Genomic DNA, 23,771 nt, shown 5'->3' on the forward strand with positions numbered 1-23,771 from the left:
GCCACTCCACCAGGAGCTACACTATTCTCCTATCTAGTTCCAATTTCCAGCTTTTCCCCCATATCCCTTGATACCCTGACTAATTAGATACCTATCAATCTCTTCCTTAAACACCCTCAATGATTGGGCCTCCACAGCTGTATGTGGCAACAAATTCCATAAATCCACGACCCTCTGGCTAAAAAAATTTCTCCTCACCTCTGTTTTAAATGGGTACCCTCTAATTCTAAGACTTTGCCTCTTTGTCCTGGACTCACCCACCAAGGGAAACAGCCTTTCCACATCTACTCTGTCCAACCCTTTCAACATTCGAAATGTTTCTATGAGATCCCCTCTCATTCTTCTATACTCTAATGAATACAATCCAACAGCTGACAAACGATCCTCGTATGCTGTCAGTCGGTAGCAAGCAACCTCAGCATTTTTACAGTCTATGCAAGTGTGAAAGTTGCTGCTGTTCAAACAAACACTGCTCCATAACTTAGGACTGGGATCCCAAATCATTACCATATTCAGAAAACATTTGTTGGGGGCAAATCTATTACTGTTTGGAGCAGTTTCAGCTTACTCCAAGAACGTAATTAGGCAAGCTAGGTTCAACACAAGGTGCTCCCTTCCCTGAAACCAAACAGTACTTAACGTGGGTTTGAAATGTCAATAAGGTAAGATCAAAATGTCAGTCAGCAGTCTTTCTGGGTAGGTCAACAGCTTTTCATTCATCAGCAATGCTTTGCTCTCTAACAGCTGCTCCACAACCTTTTTCAAAATGTTACCTGTACTTGATTAAATTACATGACCATACTCAGCACTGGGTATATAAATCTGTTTGAAATTGATGGTTGATTTCACCAGAATTTATCAGTTTGTAGTCCATTCCCAGTCACCCAAATATTAATGTTGGTCATTCTTCATGTACCTCAAGCTCAGTAGTGGTACAGTATCATGCTATCTGAACTGGATCTGTGGATTTACCTGCTGACTGGGAGAAGCTCTTGGTGCTTCCATCAATTCTTCCAGCTGGCATGAATCTGGCAGCGTTCACTTATTTGGATCTAACTTACCTTTTAAAGAGGTTTAATATGACACAATAGTTTATATTAGTAAGTACTTATTTATAAAATTCCCATGTTGAGATGTCAAGCCAATTTATTAATTTTGTAGCTTTTCCCTATGACAATTTGTGATTCTTTCCGCACTTTACTGAAAGTTGGGCTGAAAATTGCCACCTAAAATCTGCAAGATTTGTGCAATTGCTGTTAGTTCATTAGATTTGATGTGTTTGGTGCCCTAAAGCTGCAAATCTGTTGACACAAAAAAATGCCCCTTACAACTTAAACATATATTCAGTTCTGTTATCATTGAGGAAATACCACTCCATTCAGTTCTCTTGGAACTTTTGACATTCTTTACTTTATCTTGACTACTAAAGTTTCCTTTATCCTCTCAGACTTCACTGTGTTCTGTGGTTATTTTCTTGTTTATCCCTTGACCCTTCAAATACCTCCACTATCCCCTCAACTGCCTTGACTTGTCAACTGTTCTTTACCTGCTTCCTGCTGGCTATTGCTGTCTCCTTGTTCCCATGAATCCTGCTCTCTGCTACTTCCTCGGTCTTCAGCACTCCTATTCACTTTGCCAATAACATTGATCTCCCCACAATCTTTATCTAGGAATCAAGCCAACCTGTTGGTTGGGAGAAAGGGTTTCATTTAAATGATCAGCAAATGGCCTCCAGATATTTGCAAAGCTACTGAGGCAAGTATTTTGGAAACTTCTTGTTTGTTGCCCACTCTGGTCTTAAACAGTATCATTTTATGCTGACGTACATTTTTTCATCCACATTGATTCATTCATTCCCAGATTCAGTAACGATTCTTCCCTTGTGGGGGCTAGAGAGGGTAACCTTCTAAAAAGATTCAGATATATAGATGTATAAGAAATAACTGCAGAGCTCTGGAAAAAGTATAGGGAGGAAAAGCAATTAGTGTTTTACAAAGAAGCTGGCACAATCAAGAACAGCTGTGTAGCCTTCAGTGTCTGAGACAGATGAACTATTAGTATTTTATTAGGGAAGCATGAGGAGATCTGATGGGTATTACCCATGCATGCATGTGTAAATGCCCACGTATGGGAGTGACTTTTGCTTACACCAACCATGGCAACTTTTGCTCTGCCGTCTGCCCTTGTGCTATTGCTCACGGTTCTCTCTGAGTCTTGTGCAGAAGTTAAGTATTCCCTGACTTGTTCATCATTATGGTTCCAAATACTGAAATCATTATGACCCAGGATTTAGCCACTTTCTTCACCCTGACAGGAGAAAAACTGACTGAAGGGCTAAATAAAAACTCAAATCATTTGTTTATATTTCAGCTTATTTTCCAGCTATCCCTGTGCTTTCATGATAAATAACTGATGCTGGCTATTATTTAGCCCCAGTGTTAGATTTTTTTTCCATCAGTGATTAACATGAAATGTTGGCCTTGCCTTTTCAAATTATTTCAGAAGCAGAATTGATAATTTAGGCTGACAATATAATGAGATATTATGGGAAGAGCATCTGTGGAGATATAAAGAGTTAATGTTTCAGGTTGATAACATTTTATCAGAACTAGAAAAAAAGTCAATTCCAGTCAACAGTTCAGATACCTCTTTCCACGAGTGGAGACTAACCTGTTGAGTATTCCCAATATTAAAAGTTAAAACATTCAGATCATCTGCTAGCTCTCCTCTCACCAGATGCTGCATGACATGATAAACATTGAGTTTTTATTTTGGGTGTCTAGCCTTTTCAATTTTTTGCTTTACTACCAGAGAAGCTTTGGGCTGTCAGATGCAAACCAAAGCTCCATCTATTTGCTTTGGTCTCAAAGGCACGCATTATTCTAACAAAACTAATCTGTTGCACAAAAAAACTCAGCTGGTCACTTTTTTTTGAAAAGGGCCAGCTGTACATAAATTGAGGACAGTAATTTACAAAACCAACTACTTTTCCAATATAATTCACTGATTGTGACACAACCTGGAATTCAGCTGAAATGGGAAATCTTCCTGTAGTAAACAATTGAACTTAAGCTGGATTTCATGGAGAAAAAATATTTTGGTTATATGCTGTAGCCACAGTGGCGGGAGATTCAAAACAATGCATCAAATACAGCTATGTATGAACAACATACATGCAGCTGACAAGCCCAGGCTATTAACACTGAGTGATGTGAGAAGCAATTGTTTGCTGATGGTTCAATACCACCAGCTGGTGGCTCTGGGTTAATATATTTTCATTTTTAGTTGTTCTGCTAAATTCTGAATAGATGGGTTGCAATCTCTTTCTTTCCAGTGCCTCAACCCTACAGCATCCCCCCTCAATTGAAGGGGAGGGGTGGTAAAGCCAGCCAAGATTCCCATTCCTTGAAATCTCTATCTAACTAGAGCCTTCATTGGATAGTTTGATACAAGACCATAAGACATTGGAGCAGAATTAGGCCATCCAGCCCATCAAGACTGTCCTGCGATTTCATCATGGCTGATCCATTCTGTCTCAACACCACTCTCCTGTAACTTTTCATTCCCAGACTAATCAAGAACCTATCAACATCCATCTTAAATACATCCAATGACCTGCACAGTCACCTGTGGCAATGAATTCCACAGATTCACCACCCTCTGGCTAGATGAATTTCCTCATCTCCTTTCTAAATGGACATAACTCTATTCTGAGGCTGTGACCTCTGGTCCTAGACTCTCCACCATATGAAAAATCCACTCCACGTCCATGGTTCTACTTAGGTCTTTCAACATTTAATAGGTTTTAATGAGATCCCACGTCATTCTTCTAAATTCTAGTTAATAAAGGCCCAGAACCATCAATTGCTTCTCATATGATAACCCTTTCATTCCCGGAATCATTCTTGTGAACTTCCTCTGAACCCTCTCCAATGTCACCACATCTCTTTTTAAATAAGGGGCCCAAAAATGCTCACAATACTCTGAGTGAGGCCTCACCAGTGCCTTATAAAGCATCAGCATTATATCCTTGCTTTTATATTTCAATTTTCTTGAAAGGAATGCTAACACTGCATTTGCCTTCCTCACCACTGACTCAACCTACAAGTTAATCTTTAGGGGATTCTGCACAAGGACTCCCAAGTCCCTTTGCAACTATGATTTTTGATTTTTTCCTCTCCATTTAGAAAATAGTCTATGTTTTAATACTGACCTACACCATATTCCATCTGCCACTTCTTTGCCCATTCTCCTAATCTGTCCAAGTCCTTCTGCAGCCTCTCTGTTTCTTCAAAATGACCTACCCCTCCACCTATCTTCATATCGTCTGCAAACTTGGGCAGAAAGCTATCAATCCCTTCATCCAAATCATTGATATATAACATAGAAAGAAGCAGTCCCAACACGAAGCCCTGCAGAACACCATTCATCACCAGCAGCCAATCAGAAAAGGCCCCCTGATTCCCACCCTTTGCCTCTGCCAATGCTCTATCCATGTTAGTATCTTTCCTGTAACACCATGAGCTCTTAACTTGTTAAGCAGGCTCATATACGCACCTTGACAAAAGCCTTCTGAAAATCCAAGCCCGAGTGAGTTTACATGGAACAAAAGATCCACACGCAAGTTGAAATCAATTTATTGTCATAAAAACTGTTATAAGTTTGTCATGCATTAATTACAGTCTCCAGTATTAATACATTTTAGAGTTTACATTTAAAAAATGAACTTGCATATGTTCTCTTAAAGTGAACATGGAGGGGGGCAGAAATTATATACAATATTACACTCCCACTTTGACACATGATCAGTCCCTTGAGGCCAGCCAGCTGACCACTCCCAGAGAAGTGATGAGAGTGGCCTATATTTGTAAGCTGTGGCAATTGGTTTACATTGATGAACAAAGCCAACAGCCCCTACAGTTAACCAGCAGCATTCATAAAGTATACAACAAAACAAAAAATCAGCACTGTTTACCTTAATATAATATAGAAACATGGCTTTAAATTGATCATGGTAGGTTGCAAATGGCTGCAACATTTTTAATCTGTTCAGATAGGGTTCAGGCTGATACTCGTGTCCATTTAAAGGCAAAACATTCTCCAGTCTCCCAGAATTATACAGATACCAGTGAGGAGCTGAGCCTACATTAAACAGTGAATTACACCCATCTTGGACCTCTTGGAACAACCACATACCGACCTCTCATCTATCTTCACAAACCACCTCCAGCAATACTACAGAAGGCGATACAGAATCAAACATAGCTAATAATGATTTGATTGCATTCCAATGAGAATTGTGTATTGACAAAATGATAGAAGAGAAGAAGACATTACAGTTCCTAGATACACACAGCAACAACACTGACACTGGTCTTTGCCAGAACTGCAGTTGACTCTGGCACTTAGAAGGTTGGTCTGTGGGGTTCATGATTACTGAAGCGGAAAGACAAGCAGAACAATCATCTGAGTCTGTGTTTCATTTATTAGAAAATTGAGCTACCCTACTAAATCTGGGGGGGGGGGGGGGAAAGAGTGAGACAAAAAGAGATTTATAAACAGCAGAAACCAATCCAAATCCTTTGCATTAACTCAAGTCCTTTGATAACAGATTTTCTCTCTGCTGATATAACCATATTAACAATGGCAAAACCAGAAACAGTCCTAAAAGGACAATGCGCATGAGCATCTTCCAGCTCAATAATTCACCAACCACTACTAATTCTTTGGCTAAAAATAATTCATTTTTGTCTTTGGTACAAACCTTGTCCTTTTTCACATTCACTCCTATTACCACTGTCCTTCCCCATTCACCCCTTTCCCCATATCAGCAGTGAGTCTGAACAGAAGCATGGATAGATAAGAAAGTCTTCTAAAATCTCAACAATACTTTATTTTCAAATGATTTAAAACAGATATGGATGCTCACAATGGATTACAAATTCCTTTCTCTTCATTGTGTTAAATCTTCTCCAAAGCATACATCAACCACACACAGATAATATCAAGCTTTCCATGAGGATTTTTATGTACCAAGTGTGCAACAGACAATTGACAGTGTAAAAAAAGAACAATTTCCCATTTGATCCTTTGAGTGACAGCTGTTGGGAATCATAAGATACCTTTCCCCATGAAAAGCTGAATGACCACTTGAGTCTTCTTCCTCAGTCCACCACAGACAACTCTACCAGTACAAAATGCATGAATATAGTCCATAAGAAGCAAGGAAGATTTATCAGAAAGAAACCATGTGGATTGGAAAGAAACAACAAAGGCTACCTATGACTGGCAACAGTAAGTCTCTGCTCACTATCTGGATCCTCAAAGATTCCATCTACAATACACAGTAAGCTGAATACTATTTACAAAACATCTAATTATTTGATCAGTCTCCTTTTCCTACCTCTATCACCAGTATAGAGTGATTGCAATTCATATTAGTCAATGAATATATTGGAGCAAATTGGCAAATCTTTTCAGCAATAATCCCAAGCCTGTGAACAAGTACAGGAGATGATATCATTTTCTAGGTCCCCTCAAAAGGTTTGATGTTTGATGTTACTTCAGATCCAATATCAGAGCTCTATTCTAAAATAACATCAGACAGACATAGAGACAAAATCCATGACCAAACTCTTGGCATAGAATAGCAGGCTTCATATTTTGCTCTTGATTCTCTTATGAATAAAATAGAATTTTCTCCTGTGCTTCCTGATCATGCACCAAACTACACTGAAAATTCATCCAGCAAAAATATTCTACATCAGATTGTTTTGTTGCCAGAATACAAACTCTGATCATAGGTGTCATTTAACCAGGTGAGTATTTCCAGAGTTTTCTGCTCATACATCAGATTTCCAGCATCTGCATTTCTTACTTATTGATATGGGATTCCCTAAGTTAAAAATTTCTTCCACAATTTCATTCAGCAGTATCCAATTATGTACTTTCTAACCAACTCGTAAAATGGCTGTGGATTTTCTCCTTTTATTCAACAAATGTCAAGGCATTCAGACCAAAGTTAAATTTTTTCCTAGCCAGACTGATTGGTTCTCAGAATAAAAAAAATATACTTAAGAGATTTTCAAATTACTTTCCTTTTCTTTTGGGAGTGAATTACATGATGGAGCTGATTTAACAATTTACATCTAAAGGAGGACAGAGGAAATGCTTTTATGGCAGCACTCTACATATTCACATGATGACATAAAATCACTTCTTATTCCTAAAAATATAAATATACAAATACCCTAATCAATACTTGTTCCTCAATCAAATTGTCATTTCCTTTTTATTTCCAGATAATCTGTAAAAGGACAAAGTTGGTGGCAGCGGTTTTTCAGTCTTCAAAAAAGTGCCGTTTTGCTGTTCAATTTCAGTTTTAGGATCTCTGTTCTTCAATAAATATTAATTAGATGGCAAGAAACTTAGAAACAGTACGCTATGAGAAAGGTTGCAGCAAATTTCAGGATGATAGATTCAAGCCAGATTACATTTAATACAGGGACATTTTAAATTAAGAATGAGGTGAAACAATATGAACAAAATGGTGTAATATTAAAGTAGCACAGGGCAGTGACTTGGAGATCAAAGTACTGAATCATTGTAGGTGCTAAAACAAATTGTGGCAGAATTTGATATTCCTGGTTTTATAAACAGGAGTTAATTAAAAAATAGGAGTCTAATAAATCTTTCTAACTCATTAATTAGTACTTTGTTAGGGGTCATGTTCAACTTCTTTGAACTACAAAGAAGGAAGAATGTCAAAGCCTTGGAGGGGGTAAAAAGGGGGTTTATTAGAATGAATACCAGCAATGAAGGAATTTATTTATATGGAGAGACTGAGATACAGGTTTATTCTTAGGCCTCAAGGACTGAAGGGAGGTTTAATATCAATAAAAATTTAGAGTAAATAATGACAACAGAAAGGCAGGTAATCAAAGACTTAAGCTAAATGGCAAGAGATCTTACTATTAGATTATTTGTGTTATCTGTATTTTCCCCATAAACCATACTCTCAAGTTTTTATCCAGAAATTTATAAAAACCAGTGATAATAACTTGTACTTGAACAGATCAGATACCAGAAAATTAAATTTGATTATTCTATCATTGTTAAGGAAAATATATAAATCATAAATAAGCAACATGTAGCAGAAAGTATTTATCACAATAGCTTCCATTTAGAACTTCCTTTCAAGGAGACCAAGCATTGTCTTTTAATCCTTGGGTGATATACAAATTGAAAAAAAGGACAATGGCATCAAGGCAAGTATAAAATCTGATTCAGCTGAGTTCACACCCATGCAATGAGCACTTATCAAGCTTGAACAGGGCACTAAAATCTATTTTAACTATTTGGATGAAGTGCTTTCAAAGTTGTAGTGAATAGGAGCACCATAGAACGAGTAGTCTGCAGTGAATGGGAAGGCACTGAATGCTACTAGGATATGTTGCAGTGAATGAGAGGACTGTACACAGGGTGCACTTTAATGAAAGGGAATACTATTTGTATGCAGGAAGCACCGTAATGAATTGGAATACTGTAGGTAGGGTGCGCTGCAGTGAAATGGGATACTGTATACAGCACAAATGCTTTAATGAATGCAAATACTGTCCACAGTTAATGCTGCAATGAATAGGAATACTCTTACCAGACACTAGGTGCCGCAGAGAATGAAAAGAATCTGTACCCACCATTCTGCAGGGAATATGAACACTGTATGGGAGATTTGCTGTAGTAAATGAGAATACTAGACACTAGGTGTTCAGAAGTAAATGCAGAATGTGCTGCACTGAAGACTGTATGTGGGGTGCTCTGTCGTGTACTGGAATATCCTACAGATGGACTGTAGGAATGAGAACATATCAATACACAGGGTTTTACTGTGGGAAATGGAAACATTTTACAATGTGTCACTGGAACTCAGTGCAGAATACTGGCAGACGTGCAAAATTTTCACACCAAGTAGCAGTTAAAACAATCACAAGAATCAATCTTCCCCAAAAAGCTGATGCCAGCTGGTAATATTTGAGCCACACTAATATTGAAACATAAAATTGGTGGCTGAACTTCACTATATGACTATAAGCGGTGTTGGATATAGAATTGTTCATTGTAAATCAATAAATAAAGTGCTGATAGGTATAATAGAATTGACACTGTACTTAGTGCTGGGAAGAAGACACCAGTGAAGAGGGCGTAGTTATTTAAAGAGACTAAAGCAGCTGTGATTGCTCATGGAGCAAAGAAATGAAGATTTAATAGAGATCTTCAAAATTATTAAGGCATTTAATAAAGTGAAATTATTTTCACTGGTAAGATTGCTGGTAACCGGCATACACAAAATTAAGATAGGTGTTAAAAGGAAGCGAATGAGGAAATATTTTCTTTTACACAGTGAGGTTTGGTGATCTGTTATTGTGCTTGAAATGATGCAGGATTGGATTTAAAAAGAAATAGGGTAGGTACCTATTTTCCATTCCCAGGAAAAAAAATTGCACGGCCAATTACAAAAACAACAAGCTGGTACAGTCCCAATGGGCTGAATACTCTAAAGTTTCATTGAAATTTACAGGAAGATCTCTCATGCAATCCTTTAACAGAAGTTTTGAGTTCCTCTGCTATTACTTACACTCCATGCAATAAAAGACAATGCATTGCATACTGGAAGGATCACTTAACACAAAAGGTTTTCTGTAGTCATCAGTTTGTTACCTGGAGCATGAATGCAAATATGCCATAAGGATGGTAGAGGTTTGTTACCGTACTTGCATGTGACCTCCAACCTTGTCTTACTATATTCTGTAAGGCAACAGGGTTGGTGTCTTCATGGGTGAAACCTGCCTAAGAAACTGAGATACAACCTTGTCATACAGCATAAACTGTAGGTCACAGAGCAGTGGACTAGAACCTTAGATAATTTTTTTTAAAAGATATATATTTTTAAAAAAGTTTTTGGCTCTTTGATCTAGCTGACATTTCTACAAGCAGGCATATTAGTTAACTGGTTTGAAAAAAAAATTCTGTCCAAGTCTGTTGTGAAATCAGACTTTATTTTCCTTGTATGTTTAAGGCAATTTCTTTATCCCCCACTTCTGTCCCCCTTTTCTCTCAAGTGCCTTGCTGCACTTGGATGCCCAAGCAATATTTTCCAAGTTATTACCTTCTTTATAATGTCAGGGAAAGGGCATCATAACCCAGCCAAATTTTCACTTCTACTGCACATGGTTCAGTGAACCTGAAGCAATTACTGACTTCCTCAGCTGACAGGCACAAATCCAGCTGTATCCCTCAGTTGATTACTGGCTGAGAAAAGCAATGATTGGATCTTAGAACCTTTTTGCCTACTGAGCTCATCTGCAAACTAAAATCTTCAATTAAAGGATTAATGAAAACAAGTAAGACAATTGCAAAAAAAAAAAAACAATGGTTGCAATCCTGCTCCTGTTCTTTGACCTGTACAAAGCAATACAGATGACCCCGACATTACAGGTGGGTTGCATTCCTAGAAAATGGTCTGCATTGTGACCTTCCATAACCTGAAGCCATGTGATCTGTTCAAATGTCAAAATATGCAAGTTAGAAAATAGTTCCTTTTTCCTTACACAAATTCCATTCATTTTTGGTAGTGATTTCTCAATGCTATACAAGTGAATTTCTGTTACACAAACGGTCGCAATGCTGGGGTCGCCTGTATGGCTATTCCCTAGAGTGCAAAAAAATTTCAACATTTTTGAAATTCATTGCTGCTCTGCTTTTAGACTTCAATACACCAGCTTGGAAATTTAGTGTGTTTACACCATCAACACTTTGGTTTGGAGAAGGTTCAGTCAGACCTATGCAATCTAGTTCTCAATCTGTCCTACTTTTAGACTTAAATCAGATTCTAACTGATAACTAGTATTTTTCAGAATCATTGCCATTACTTTAAACTGTAGTATTTCCTTATTCTGCTGTGATCAGAAAATGTGAAATTGAGGAGCTCAGAATACTCAGATTTATTTTGACATGAAACACGCAAATGTTGAAGTTCAACAGAAAAAAAAACACAACAGTACTTCCCTTACAATTCAAAGGGATAATCCCTCTTTAAACCTGAGCTTCCTATTACAAAAGTCTGCATTGGAAATTATTTATTACATTGGAAAGGTGCCAATTAAGACATCTTCCAATGTTAATAGAGACAGAACCACGCATCCCCCCTCCCCCCCCCCCCCCATTACTAACTGGGAAGCTTTGAATCACAAAAACTCAGCATCTATCCCAACACTAGGTCCCATTATATATCAAAGCATCTATATTTACACGAGTAGAGCAATTTGACTTTACAAATGAAACACAACACTTCACTGATCCAAGGACAAGCAATCCTACGAAGGGTAACTGAGTTAACTTGGTTGGAAGATGTACGCAGCCAGGGTTTTAAGAAAAGCAGTTAATGTACCGCTTCGAATTCTGCAGATTATGAGTGTATAGGGCAGCATGTAAACAGTGCACAGGCAGCTGACTCATTAACAGTCTCTACTCAACTTGGTGTTGTCACCCCGTTTGGGTGGAGCAGGTGGTGGTCCACGCCGCAATGTTGCATAGCCTGAGATGTTGCCAGAAGCATATGAGCTGGTTGACTCCTGGTCAAAAAGCAATTCAGGAGGAGGAGGAGGAAGTGCCATGTCGTCCATGGTGGTGTGTTCCGCCTTGGATGGTCGTGTGGAAGCAAGTGAGCCATGTCGAGTGAAGGACTTTCTCTGCAGAGTCCTATTGAGGTCAGCCAGAAAATGAGGCTGCACAGACAAGGCAGGCTTAGGAGACACCGGTACCAAAGCAACGGGAGGAACCTGTTGTTCCAAAGACTCTCCCTGTGTTAAGCGAGTGCTGTCACTCCTTTTGGGAAGTACTGGAGGTGGTGCTTTCTTCATTGAAGATTTGGACCACGTCTGAGGCTGAGGATTCACTACTGCTACCTTGAGTGGGACAGCATTGGAAAAGCCAGGAGGTGCCATCTCCAGTGGAGGAGGGGGTAGAAGATCTAGATCTGAAGGTGGGGGAGGGAAATCTGAATCTGAAGGTGGTGAGGGAAACTCAGAAACAGGCTCCTTTGGAACAGCTGGAACTCCTGGTCCTTTGCTTGGCGGCCCTCCTGGTGGGAACATCAAGTTAACTGCAGCCAAATTTAATTTACCAGGCTTTGGAGGGGCAGGCGGAGAAGCATTCATATCTGGTGTGGGAGGTCCTGAAGGTATTGTTGGTTGTTCAGACTTATTACCAAGAGTTTCCACGGGTTTTCTGGATTCTTTTGCATCTGCACAACTGGGTCCTTTTATACTGGAGTGTCTCTGAGGTGTGGGAGGCGGCTTCTTTCCACCAGGACTGGATGTTTTCTGAGGTTTTTTGACTGAAGTTGATTTGACTGGGGTGGGAGGTGGGGTAGGGCTCGGTGGAGGAGGTTGGGGTAGACTGCTTTCAGGTGGTGGAGGGGGAAACTCAGGTGATGGGAGGGAACCCGGTTGCCATTTCGGTTTTGCTTTCACAGCTGGGGGAGATGTAGGAGTTTGAAGTGGGACAGATGATGACTTAGCACTTGAGGCTGCAGGTAGAGGCTGGAACTGGCTTAAGGACTGTTTCACTATGGAAACAGCAGGAGATGGAATGACGGGCATTTGGTCCGCAGTCACAGCTGATTGCTTTGTTGTGGCTTGGTGAGAAGAAAGGGGACCCAAGGGTGGTGGTGGGGGCAGTGAGACCTGTGCAGCTGAGAACCTAGATGCTTTTACTGAAAGTGGTGGAGGGGACAGTGCTGGAGGGAGGTCCATTTGAACAGCACTTTGTGTTGCTAGTTTGGAAGCTTTTTCAGGTTGATAACTTAGAGGGGCCTCGAAAGGCACACCTATCTTTTTGGTGACAGTACCCTGCAGCGGAGGTAATGGAGGAGGTGGTGGAGGAGGTGGAGGCGGAGGTGGTGGAGGAGGAGCTAAGGACTGCTGGGAAGGTAAGAGAACACATTGCTGTTGCAACTTCTGTGGTGGAGGTGGAGGTGTGAAGGCAGGAACCATGGGAGTAGGGCTAGGCAGTTCTGGTTTAAGAGGAGATGGAGTAGAGGCTGCCTGAAGTGGTGATGGAGGTGGTGGCATTGAGGAGACTGGTGAAGTACTCTGAGCACCACTTTCCATCAGCAGCTGGGGCTTCACAAGTTGTGAGGGTAGAGGTGGGGGGAGGACCTGCTGTCCCATGGGCAATGTTGCAAAAGAAGGTGGAGGTGGTCGTTTGCTTGACTGCTCTCTACTGATTGTGCTGTATTTGTTGAGTGTGGCAGCAGGTGGGGGAGGTGGAGGTGGTGGTGGAGGTGGTGGTGGTGGGGGAGGAGAGGGCTGTGGTGCCACATGAGACACACTGACCCTGGTCTGAGGGGAAGTTGGTGGCACAGTAGAAGGGTAGGATCTGACTGAATCTGTCCTGATCTGTAGAAAGAAAATAAATATATAGTTACCAGAATTCTCCAGAACATCAGTCCAAAATCATCATTTTTAATAGAAACCCTATTCACTCAGTCCAGTTTTAAAAGCTGCCGGAAGTTAAGAAATTCCTTAAATAGAAAGTTTTTAAATTTTTTTTTTCATCTTTTCAACAGGCTCGACAGGCCAGATAGCCTACTCCCACTCCTATTCTTTATGTTCTTATCCTTTACAGCCCCAGTAAATGTACTGGGTACCATTCTACTTTTGAGAGTCAGTTTGTAGCTTGCAATGAAGAGCAAATATAACTGATGCAATTCATTCTGTGAATATGCCGATCTCAGACTGGTTTAGGCAAAGGGTGATCCAAATGGCTTAAATACTTTTGAAAAAAGCTAGGGTCCTCTTCCTTTATTCCTATACAGTCTATTTTTCCAATCATTTATTCATGGATAATGAACCTTGTCAGTGAGTCAACAGTTTGCTGCTCCTTCTAAACAGACCTCCGTTATCTGGGGTAATCTGTGAGGTCACAACACTGTCACACTAAATAGTAGTTTTGATACAACTAAGCAGGTACAAGGTCTTTTCAGAGGGTAGACAAGCATATTTGAGTATTTGAGACCAAACAGGGACAAATTAGTTTCTATAAAGAACCAAACAAGGTGACTTTTAATATAAAAAAAGGAGATTAGTGATATGCATTACTGATTTGGTTTATTAAATGAATTAGAAATTTCCAGCTACCGTAATAAAATAAAAACTCGCTAGTTCACGTCTTTGGATTACCAGTTTAGTAGCATAATCATTATGATACTCTAAACTGATCTCTGTAAGTGCGGAGGGAACACGTCAGGATCAAAGACTTCCCAAACGTATCTCCTGTCAGCAGATCCTACTGGATATGAATCAAGGTGAGAAGTCTTTGTTTAACCTCTTCTCCTACTGGGAAACACAATTCCAGGATTTAGATCCAGTGATATAAAGAAAATTGTGTTACATTTCCAGGTCAGGATGCTGTGCAACTCGGATGGCAACCTGTTGACAATCTTGCACCTGCCATACTTGTTCTTTTTGGTGGTAGTTTTATTTTGTACTTGGCAAACATTGGCACAATAATGTTGGAGGCAATAAACATTTACACTTACAGTGATGGAAAGGAAATCAAGCCAATTGCTTGTTCCATTATCAGGTAGTATACAGAAACTCAACAGCATCCAGAACAGATTGTTCAATTTACCTCCAACACAAATGACAAATAAACTGTGTGTGATACTCACTTCCAAGATTACGCCACAAATAACATTACTAAGCCACCCTGAACAACTTACCTGTGTCACTGATCTAGACACTAATTCTCTGCTAAGCAATATCAACTTAGTCCATTTAAAAAAAAGGATTTAGAAAGTTCAATTACATTCATAGTTGGCCATCAACGATGGTACTGGTTCAAGCATCAAGAAGTTAAATTGCACCAGCAAGGATAATTACAGTATTTTTTGCAAGGTTAGTTCATCTCATTCAGGAAACTATAACTTCCTGATTTCCTTTGCTTTATATTTTTCCATATTTGTGTTTATAGGTTACTTGTTAAAACTGACTTAGTGTTAAAAAGAATAATTACAGCTGGATATGATCAAATGCTAAATGGGTGTTTTATCTGTTGTTGGAACACAAGGTAAAATCTTATTAGAGGACATCACCCCAACACATTACAATGTAATTACATTAGTTGCTGACGGCAAAACTTAATGCATGAATGCAATCTCAGGCCCTTCCACATTAGCTAGGAAAATTAGTACATTCCCAATGAAAAATAATTAGAGAGCACTGTAGCAACACACACAAAATGCTGGTGGAATGCAGCAGGCCAGGCAGCATCTATAGGGAGAAATACAGTCGACGTTTCAGGCCGAGACCTGTAGTCTGTCTTCGAGCCTACTTCTTTGGCAAGTACTCTCCCACCCCCACTGATGACCCTCTCTCCCATCTTCAGCCCTCCTCCTCTTCATGGACACCCCACTCTAGTCTTCTGCCTGCTCTGGATCTCTTTTTATTGCAGTCCTGACAAAGGGTCTTGGCCCGAAACGTCAACTGTACTTCTTCCTATAGATGCTGCCTGGCCTGCTGCGTTCCACCAGCATTTTGTGTGTGTTGCTTGTATTTCCAGCATCTGCAGATTTCCTCAAGAGAGCACTGTAGTGTAGTGATTAGTGTAATGCTATTACAGTGCCAGCAACCCGGGTTCAATTCGCCACTGTCTGTAAGGAGTTTGCACATTCTCCCCGTGACACATAGGCTTCCTCCCACATTACAAAGGCATAGCCAGTATGTTAATTGGTCACGTAGGAGTAACTGAGTGATGTAGGCTTGTTGGCTAGAAGAGCCCATTACCGTCCTGCATCTCTGAATAAAAAATAATAAATAAAATCAAATAATCGTGAGCTTAATCAAACCCTGATCATATTCTTTTAAAATGGAAGCATATACTGTCTGAATTACTGAGATATTGTGAAATAGTACACTTGATAAATGAAATTTTATGCAGTGAAGTGTGAAACAATATATTTACAAAGAAACAATGAGGAAAAACAATACAAACTTAATGATGTAGGTTTAATTGGGAGGAAGTGCTATACAGAAAAGACCTGATGGCTTGCAAATACAAATCTTCGTAGGTGACATAATGAGACAATAAGGATTTCCAAAAGGTGTGGGATCCTTGGCTTTTTGGAAGCAAAGAGTACAGAAGGTGGAAAGTTACAAAAATATTTTGTTAATCATAGTTAGACCACAGCTGAAGAATTGTAAGAATGTTAAGACCTTACACAGAAAACTCAAATGAAAAATACCAAAAATCAAGGAATTAGTTACAACTAGCAGGATAGTTATTCTCAGGGTGGCAAGCCTTAGACAAAACACAAAAAGGATTTTATAGAAAGTAGATAAGAGAAAGTGTTCTAACTGGTAGAACCAATTAGATGCTCAAAGAACACGGATAAATAATATTTGGAAGGAAAAGGCCTGAGTTATAAAATGGAAAGAAAGAATGGTTTTCAATATTATATAATTTATAATTCAACATATATAGAGCCATGGCAATATAGAAGGGGATTGTCCAATTGCTAAGTTTCTTAGATAGCCAAAATGATTCTTATATAATGTATGAAACTGTAATTATTCTGCTTTTAAGTGGCTTTGAATCCAATTGCTTGACCACTGCTGAGTTGAATAGCTTGCCAATGAACCTATTCAATCTATATTCCCTTTATGCCCTTTTCTTCATAAGGTATTTCCCAAAGGTAACACAAACGATGAACCATTTTTAGGCTGCAATGATAAGCTAAGTTTTTACATCTTCTGATGGATTCAAATCAGACAATGCTCATAGAGATAGGTTATGGTATACAGGCGGCAGAACTAGTTATATGTGAATAATGCATTATCCTTTCGTTCTCATCTTTTTCTTTCAGTTTTTAAAACATTGTGTTTTTCCTTTGTTATGTTAGCTGTGGGATTGTAAATAGCCTTCTTCCTTTCTTCCACATTTGCCGAGGAAGAAATGAGATAAAATGATGGCAGACCATCCCATAAAAATTTAAATGCAAAATACTGTGAAGGTAGGAAATATGTAATAAAAGCTAAATATAGTGAAAATGCTGCTAAGCAGGCCAAGCAACATATACAGAGGGACATATAAAGTTGTCATTGCCCTGAAATGTTCACTCAGTGAAAATATTTTGAAATTAAAGAAAATTTAAGTTGTACAGATGGAAGAGCTGGGAAGGGAAAATGTAGGTGGAAAAATAAGGTGGAATGCAGGAATGATTAATCTCAAAAAATGGGATGGTGAAGGGATATGGAGAAGTCTAGAAATTATGCCGTAGAACTGAATACTGCATTTGTAAGATGATAGCACGTCTAGTCAAAAAATTATTCCTTAATGTTATACTGAATTTCATCGCAGGAGGCCAAGGAAAGATCTTTACCTTGGCAGAAATGCTAAATTCTCATGGCCTGGACTGTAAACTTTGTTTTCTCCAATTATTCCCATGAATTCACTATATGCCAGAAAGGATCGGCTTGTAGATTTTCCCCCCATTTCTTGTGCTTCAGTAACCAAAAATACTCAACTTTAAAGTTGAAGACAGATTTATGTACTTCTTCTTCTGAGGTCAGGAGGACAGATTACTTTTTTCTTACCTTGGAGTGTTGTTGCTGCTCCTCCAATTGAGTGCCCCTTTTCCAAGCCTCTGAGAAGATGGAGCTGACAATACTTTGGGAGCGAACATGACCCGTAGACTGCAAATCAGAAACACCACTGTCTGACTGATTTGAATGGTTTGAATGGGATTCTGCGAAAATAAGGAAGATATATTCAAATTACATCACTGACTTCCTGATGTGCAAATAGCATGAGATATTAAATATATCATCACACCTACTGCTGCTGATACTTCATTTAAAATCCACTTCAAATAAGAGTAACTGTCTACCCAAATATTACAAAGAGTTTATCAAATTCCCATTGCTTCAAACTTTGTAAAGCAAACACTGCTGCTAGAAAGCTTATGTGTAGCTTTATCTCAACATTTTCTCTCATCTTTTGCATTCCCCCCGTTTCATAAAAACATTGGGGAAAAATGAGTAATTCTTGCAGCCCTTTTGTTCCTTGTTCACATTCTAACTCCAGTAGTTTTCCTCTAAAATATCAAAGAATCAGAGTTATACAACAGAGACAGGTCCTTTGGCTCAATCATTCCATGCCAACCAAGTAATCCAATTAAGCTAGTCCTAGTTGCCAGAATTTGACCCATAGCCTTTAAAACCTTTCCAATCCATGTACCTTCCCAACTGTTTTTTCAAAATTACTAAGGTCCTCTCAGAATCTGCTCACTATTTACTTGCCAACTGAAGACCTATGTTTTGTTTTGTTAACTACCATTCTCTTGTTCTCTCTTTGTCTGTCATTTCCATTTCACTTTCCTTCTTATTTTAAATTCTTTGAGCCTGGTTCTTATTTAAATTATTCACTGGCAGACACTGCTCATCCCTTTTGTTTGTATCATCATCATTATGTTCATTAGAGCAAAATTCTGTGGTTGTCACAATTCTGAAAACTTATGATCCCAGCCCCCTCCTTTGTGAGAATCGCAAGAGAGAGAGAGAGAGAAGCCTTACGGTTTGGAATGTGGGCTGGCCTCTCAGCCAGACAAAAGCCACGGACACGGCCATTGTCTTGGGAGACACCTTTGTGGAATAAGGGACTGGACTACGTGCAAACCCTCAGGGCAACGTGGGCTGGGTGATGGGGGAAAGATTGCCTCACCCCCACCCTGATTGACATCTACAACCCTGCCAGTCCAGATAAAAGGTGGGCTGCCGAGGCGGGGCCTCAGACGCACCAAGGAGACACATGAAGAAGACACGATAGCGCTTCCCGTCGGAGCGGGAAGCCATTTTGAAGGAAGCCACGTGCGTTAGATTCCAGATCGGGAGTCTGTGGCTGAAACCAAAGGAAAACCGTTTTAACTAGCAACAGGGATTTGCTTCGCAAAGACGACGGGCAAGTGTTCCTTCTTTCTCACCACTCTCTCTCTCCAACACGTGAAATGCCAGTGGTTCCCAAAACGGGAAAGCCTGCAGATTTTGAGTGACTCTTATATTCCATTGGACTCAGTATTATCCCCAGACAACGAAAGAGCTTATTTCTGATTGATTATTACTATACCTGTGCTTTAGATTGAGTTTTGACGATGTATATGATCTGAATGTTTTGTATTAACCATACGTTTGTGCCCCTTTATAAATAAAAACGTTTGAAAATAGTACCATCAGACTTCAGCGGACCTCTCTATCTTTGCTGGTAAGTCACCCGGTTACTGGGAACATAACAAGTGGGGGCTCGTCCGGGATTTGAAACCAAAGGGGAGGGTCAGTGAATCGGGCTGTAAGTCCAAACTTAAATCTGGTTACGCAGGTAGCCAGACAGGAAACCAGCAAAGATGGATGTGGATGAATTTATGAGAAACCCGACTGTAGAGGCGCTAGGGGCGGCTACCAAATTAGACTTGGTAAATCTGGCAAAGGAGTTAGACCTCACAGAGGTGAGGTCATCAATGAAAAAGCAGGAAGTGCGAAGGGTCATAACTCAGTATTACATTGGGAAGAAGGTGTTTGCAGCTGAGGATTTGGAAAATATCCCCGAAAAGAGATTAGCGAGTGGGACAGATCAGTTAGAGTTGGAGAAAGTAAGGTTGGAACATGAATTTAAAGTAAAGCAGCTAGAAGCAGCTGAGAAGGAAAAGGAACGGGCTGAGGAATGAGCTGAGAAGGAAAAGGAACGGGCTGAGGAACTGGCTGAGAAAAAAAAGGAAAAGGAAAGGGAGCAGGCGTTCAAACTAAAGGAATTAGAGGTGAAATGGGGTCATGAGCTCCAGTTAAAGCAGCTGGAAGCAGCTGAGAAAGAGAAACAAAGGAGCCATGAGTTGGAGCTGGACAGGCGAAGGCAAGAGCAAAGAGCTCAAGGGGAGAGAGAGGAGGGGTTTGATGTTAGTCGGGCGTTGAGGTTGGTCCCCCCGTTCGAGGAGACGGATGTTGATAGTTATTTCTTGCTTTTTGAAAAGGTGGCAGTGAATCAGAAGTGGCCCAGAGAGCAGTGGGTGGCGTTGTTACAAAGTGTGTTACGAGGGAAAGCACAGCGGGCATATGCCGCGTTGCCCCCCGAAGGGGAAGGGAATTATGACCAAGTAAAGGAGGCCATTCTCCGAGGTTACGAGTTAGTACCTGAAGCATATAGACAAAGGTTCCGAAATTTAAGGAAAGGGTGGAATCAAACGTATACCGAGCTAGCCCATGAGAAGGGTGTGCTCTTGGACCGTTGGTGCACCGCGGAAAAGGTGGCCGAGAATTATGGGCGTCTCAGGGAGTTATTTTTGATTGAGGAATTTAAAGGTTGTGTTCCGGAAGAGATCCGGATGTATTTGAATGAGAGGACGAATCAGTCCATCTCAGAAATTGCTAGGTTCGCAGATGAATATGCCCTACCCCACAAGACAAAGTTTTCCTCGCCAAAAGGTTACCAGAGAGACCGTGGGAACGGTAGAGAAAGCCCGCCGGCTGAGGCAGAGATCCCGCTGGGAGCTAGTGGTAAAATTGAGGAGGAGAGGCAAGACGGCAGGAGAGGTCCTGGCTTGACCTGTTTTAATTGTGGAAAGGTGGGTCATATTGCATCTAAATGCTTTGCTCCGAGAAAGGAGCCAGAGAGAGGGAGAGCAGCGATCCCTATTGGGGGTGTAGTGGTAATCAGAAGATCGGCAAGAGGGTCTCAGGGGAGCAGAGAGCGCGAGGGGTCGGAGATTTATCTGTCACACGGAACCGTGTCTGTGAGGAAGGGGGACCCGCCAATTCCCGTACGGATTTGGAGAGACACGGGGGCGGAGCTATCATTAATTAGCCGTAACGTATTACAATTCGGACCTCCAACGGGCGAGGTAACCCTGAGAGGAATAGGAAAATGGACAGAAAGGGTGTCTTTGCGTAGGGTCATTTTGGATTGTGAGCTGGTGTATGGATCAGTTGAAATGGGGGTGCCATTAGAATTCCCGAGAACTGACATGGATGTCCTCCTTGGGAACGATATAGCAGGAGGAAAAGTTTGGTCGGCCATGACTGAACCGCCGACCGGTGCGTATTGAGGCCCCGCCCATAGAGTCCCCGAGCTATCCCGCATGCGCGGACACTCGCAGCCTGTCGAGAGCGGCAGCTGAGAACGGGAGCAGTTTAAAATTGGCCAGTTTTGATTTGGCCCAGACGTCTTTACCGACCCTGTGGCACGAGGGTTTCGAGGGTGGTAAAACGAGGAATAGTAACGTAAAAGGGGGTAAGGGAGAGAAGGTAGATCTTCCCTTAGCGAAGAAAAAGGTCCTAGAAGTAGGAAATAAGGATGAGAAACAGATAAAGCTGTTAAAAGGTCCAGGGTTGGACATGGATGATTCTAAAGGTGTTCCCGATAATGAAATGAGGGCAGTCCTAGACGAAAAGGATGCCATTACCTTGAAGAAGTCTGCTGGGTTGGCAGATGAGGTTGTTTCAGCCCGCGGGGTTGAGTTTACTCCGGAAGTGAGTTGCCGAGAGAGTAACTGGGAGGATCAGGGGAATTTAGAATTTGAAAAGGGTACGGGCATTGAAAGCCTGGAAGAGGCCAATGCTCTGTTTGAGTGTGTCCAAGATGGGGATGCACGTGGTCCTAAACCTAGTCATGGAGCTCAGAAAAAGTCTGAGGTATTTGACTCAGCTGGACGAGACGGCCGTCCTTTTGGATCAGATAGACTTGGTTCGGGGAAAAAGGGGTTAACCTTGGGAAGTGTGAGTTCCCATATGGTTGTGCTGAAGGGGGTGGTCAGAGTTAATGGTTGTATATGGTATACATACTTTGATTTTAAATTTGAACTTTCCCATTATTTGGGATCCAACCAGTCTTCCAGATGAAGTGGCAATTTGCACATTTTTCTTTCAACATGTGGTACTCAGTGTGGTCTCCTTGACATAGCAGAAATTGAAAGCCAGTTAGGGCACAAATTTGCAGAGCCTTCATGTTCAGCTTCTGGATGACCTCAAAAGGTTCTAGATGCTTGCCACTTCTTCATCCAAAATGACCTATCTACTGCCTCTTGCACTGCTATCATGAAGTTCAACGTAAGCACGAGGAACATATGAAATGCCATATCCTTCCAGACTTCATATTGAATTCAACGACTTCAGGCAGCCTGTTTTCTCTGTGTATCAGGACCAGCCAATTCTGCTGAAAGTCATCCACTTGCAACACTGACTTAGCTTTCTTTTTTCCACTGGTACAGTTTCACTTGCAGGCATTTGCTACTTTTTCAATAATCTCTAACTGCCTTCATTAATCTACCAGTCAGACAGCTTCAACAACACACCCCATCTTGGCTTTGCACTGTCTCTGTTCCATCCAAGCAGCCCTACATTTTAACTTGTTTTCTCATATTTCCAGTTCTGATGAAAGGTCTTCATATTGAAATGTTAACTCTGATTATTTCTTTGCAAGCGATTCCTCACTAGCATTTTCAAGATGTATTTCAGACTTCCAGCACCTTGTAACTAACTCAGCCAAAATCTATCCATGTATTCTTCAGTTGTCCATACTATCAAATCTTCCAACTTCAATTTTTTTTGTTTGTTATTAAATGCAAATATTGCACCTTAGGAGTTAATAGCACTGAGCAGATATTTTCAATGGATAATCATACACTGATTTTCTTTTTACACTTATCAACAGACTCTTTTGTAAAGTCATTGTAACACCTTGTGCTAATGTACACTGCATACAAGTCCTGCATTGTCTAGTTCTCATTCCGTGATCCTGTCCATTGGAATCTGCTGTGTCTCTACAGTGGACACCTGGCACAATGATTTGTTGCCACCTTACAGGAATGTCTTTGCATCATCTATGGAAATATAAACAAAAAATGACCCACTTGTTGCCAATTCCAGAGAACTGACACCTTTCATTACTCAGCCAACTTGATTTTCAGTATAGTATTTGCCCGATACAAAACCAATGCTCCCAGTCTATTATTATCAGTTCATGCTCAATCCATTTCTGAATGCATACATGAACAATATTCCAGGCCCCAAATGAACTGCTAGAGTCAACTCAATCAAAGAAAAACATTTTAATCGAAAGTATCTGGAAGTCTAATTTTTGTGTGCAGTCTTTCTTTAATCTATGCAATGCTGAACCCACTTTCCTTCCACCATCCATCCACGTACAATACCCTGCAATCACCTAAAGAGCAAATGAGCTGTTCAGAACCTATAAATAAATATGCATGATACATCTTTTCAAAATCTTTCTTTGCAAAATTTATTTTCTATGTGGTATAGTCACAGTAGATTAACATGCATAGTGTGTCTCCATGCAACACCATTTCTGTATCTATCAATTTTGATTTATTTCAATCTGGTTAATAATTAATAATAGCAACAAACAACTTTTGTTGCATAAGTGGTGGAATTTCTGATGAAATAACAGCAGCAAAATAAACTGAGGAAATCGTGCGGCACCTAGCTCTTGACACCCACACCCCATGAAAATCAATACTTTTGTGGAGGTTGCAGTAAAGGAGTAGATGGTACAAAAATTAAAGATAAGCAGAAAGACCAATTTACCTGGCAGACTGGAAGAACTGGATCCGGATTTCATACTTGCACTGGACAGGGATGACCATTCATATGCAGCTTCAGCCCGTTTCACAGCATCTTGATAGTTGTCATATAACTGTTTCCCATACTGAT

The 23,771-nt window shown here is 40.5% G+C and overlaps 1 protein-coding gene across 6 annotated transcripts in view; it reads right to left on the reverse strand.

The window, feature by feature from the left end:
• Positions 1-4,621: 4,621 nt before the first annotated feature.
• raph1a (Ras association (RalGDS/AF-6) and pleckstrin homology domains 1a) overlaps positions 4,622-23,771 on the reverse strand; it is a 205,865-nt gene continuing 186,715 nt past the window's right edge. For all 6 annotated transcript variants that reach the window (XM_073046682.1, XM_073046681.1, XM_073046680.1 and 3 more), the window contains 3 exons: positions 23,646-23,766; positions 17,655-17,806; positions 4,622-13,457 (listed from right to left, as the gene is read on the reverse strand). In XM_073046682.1, the coding sequence (XP_072902783.1) occupies positions 11,514-13,457; positions 17,655-17,806; positions 23,646-23,766 (2,217 nt within the window). In that variant the 3' untranslated portion in view covers positions 4,622-11,513. The remainder of the gene's footprint in view (positions 13,458-17,654; positions 17,807-23,645; positions 23,767-23,771) is intronic.

This window comes from Hemitrygon akajei, chromosome 5 (assembly GCF_048418815.1).
Source record: "Hemitrygon akajei chromosome 5, sHemAka1.3, whole genome shotgun sequence".
NCBI classification, from domain to species: Eukaryota; Metazoa; Chordata; class Chondrichthyes; order Myliobatiformes; family Dasyatidae; genus Hemitrygon; species Hemitrygon akajei.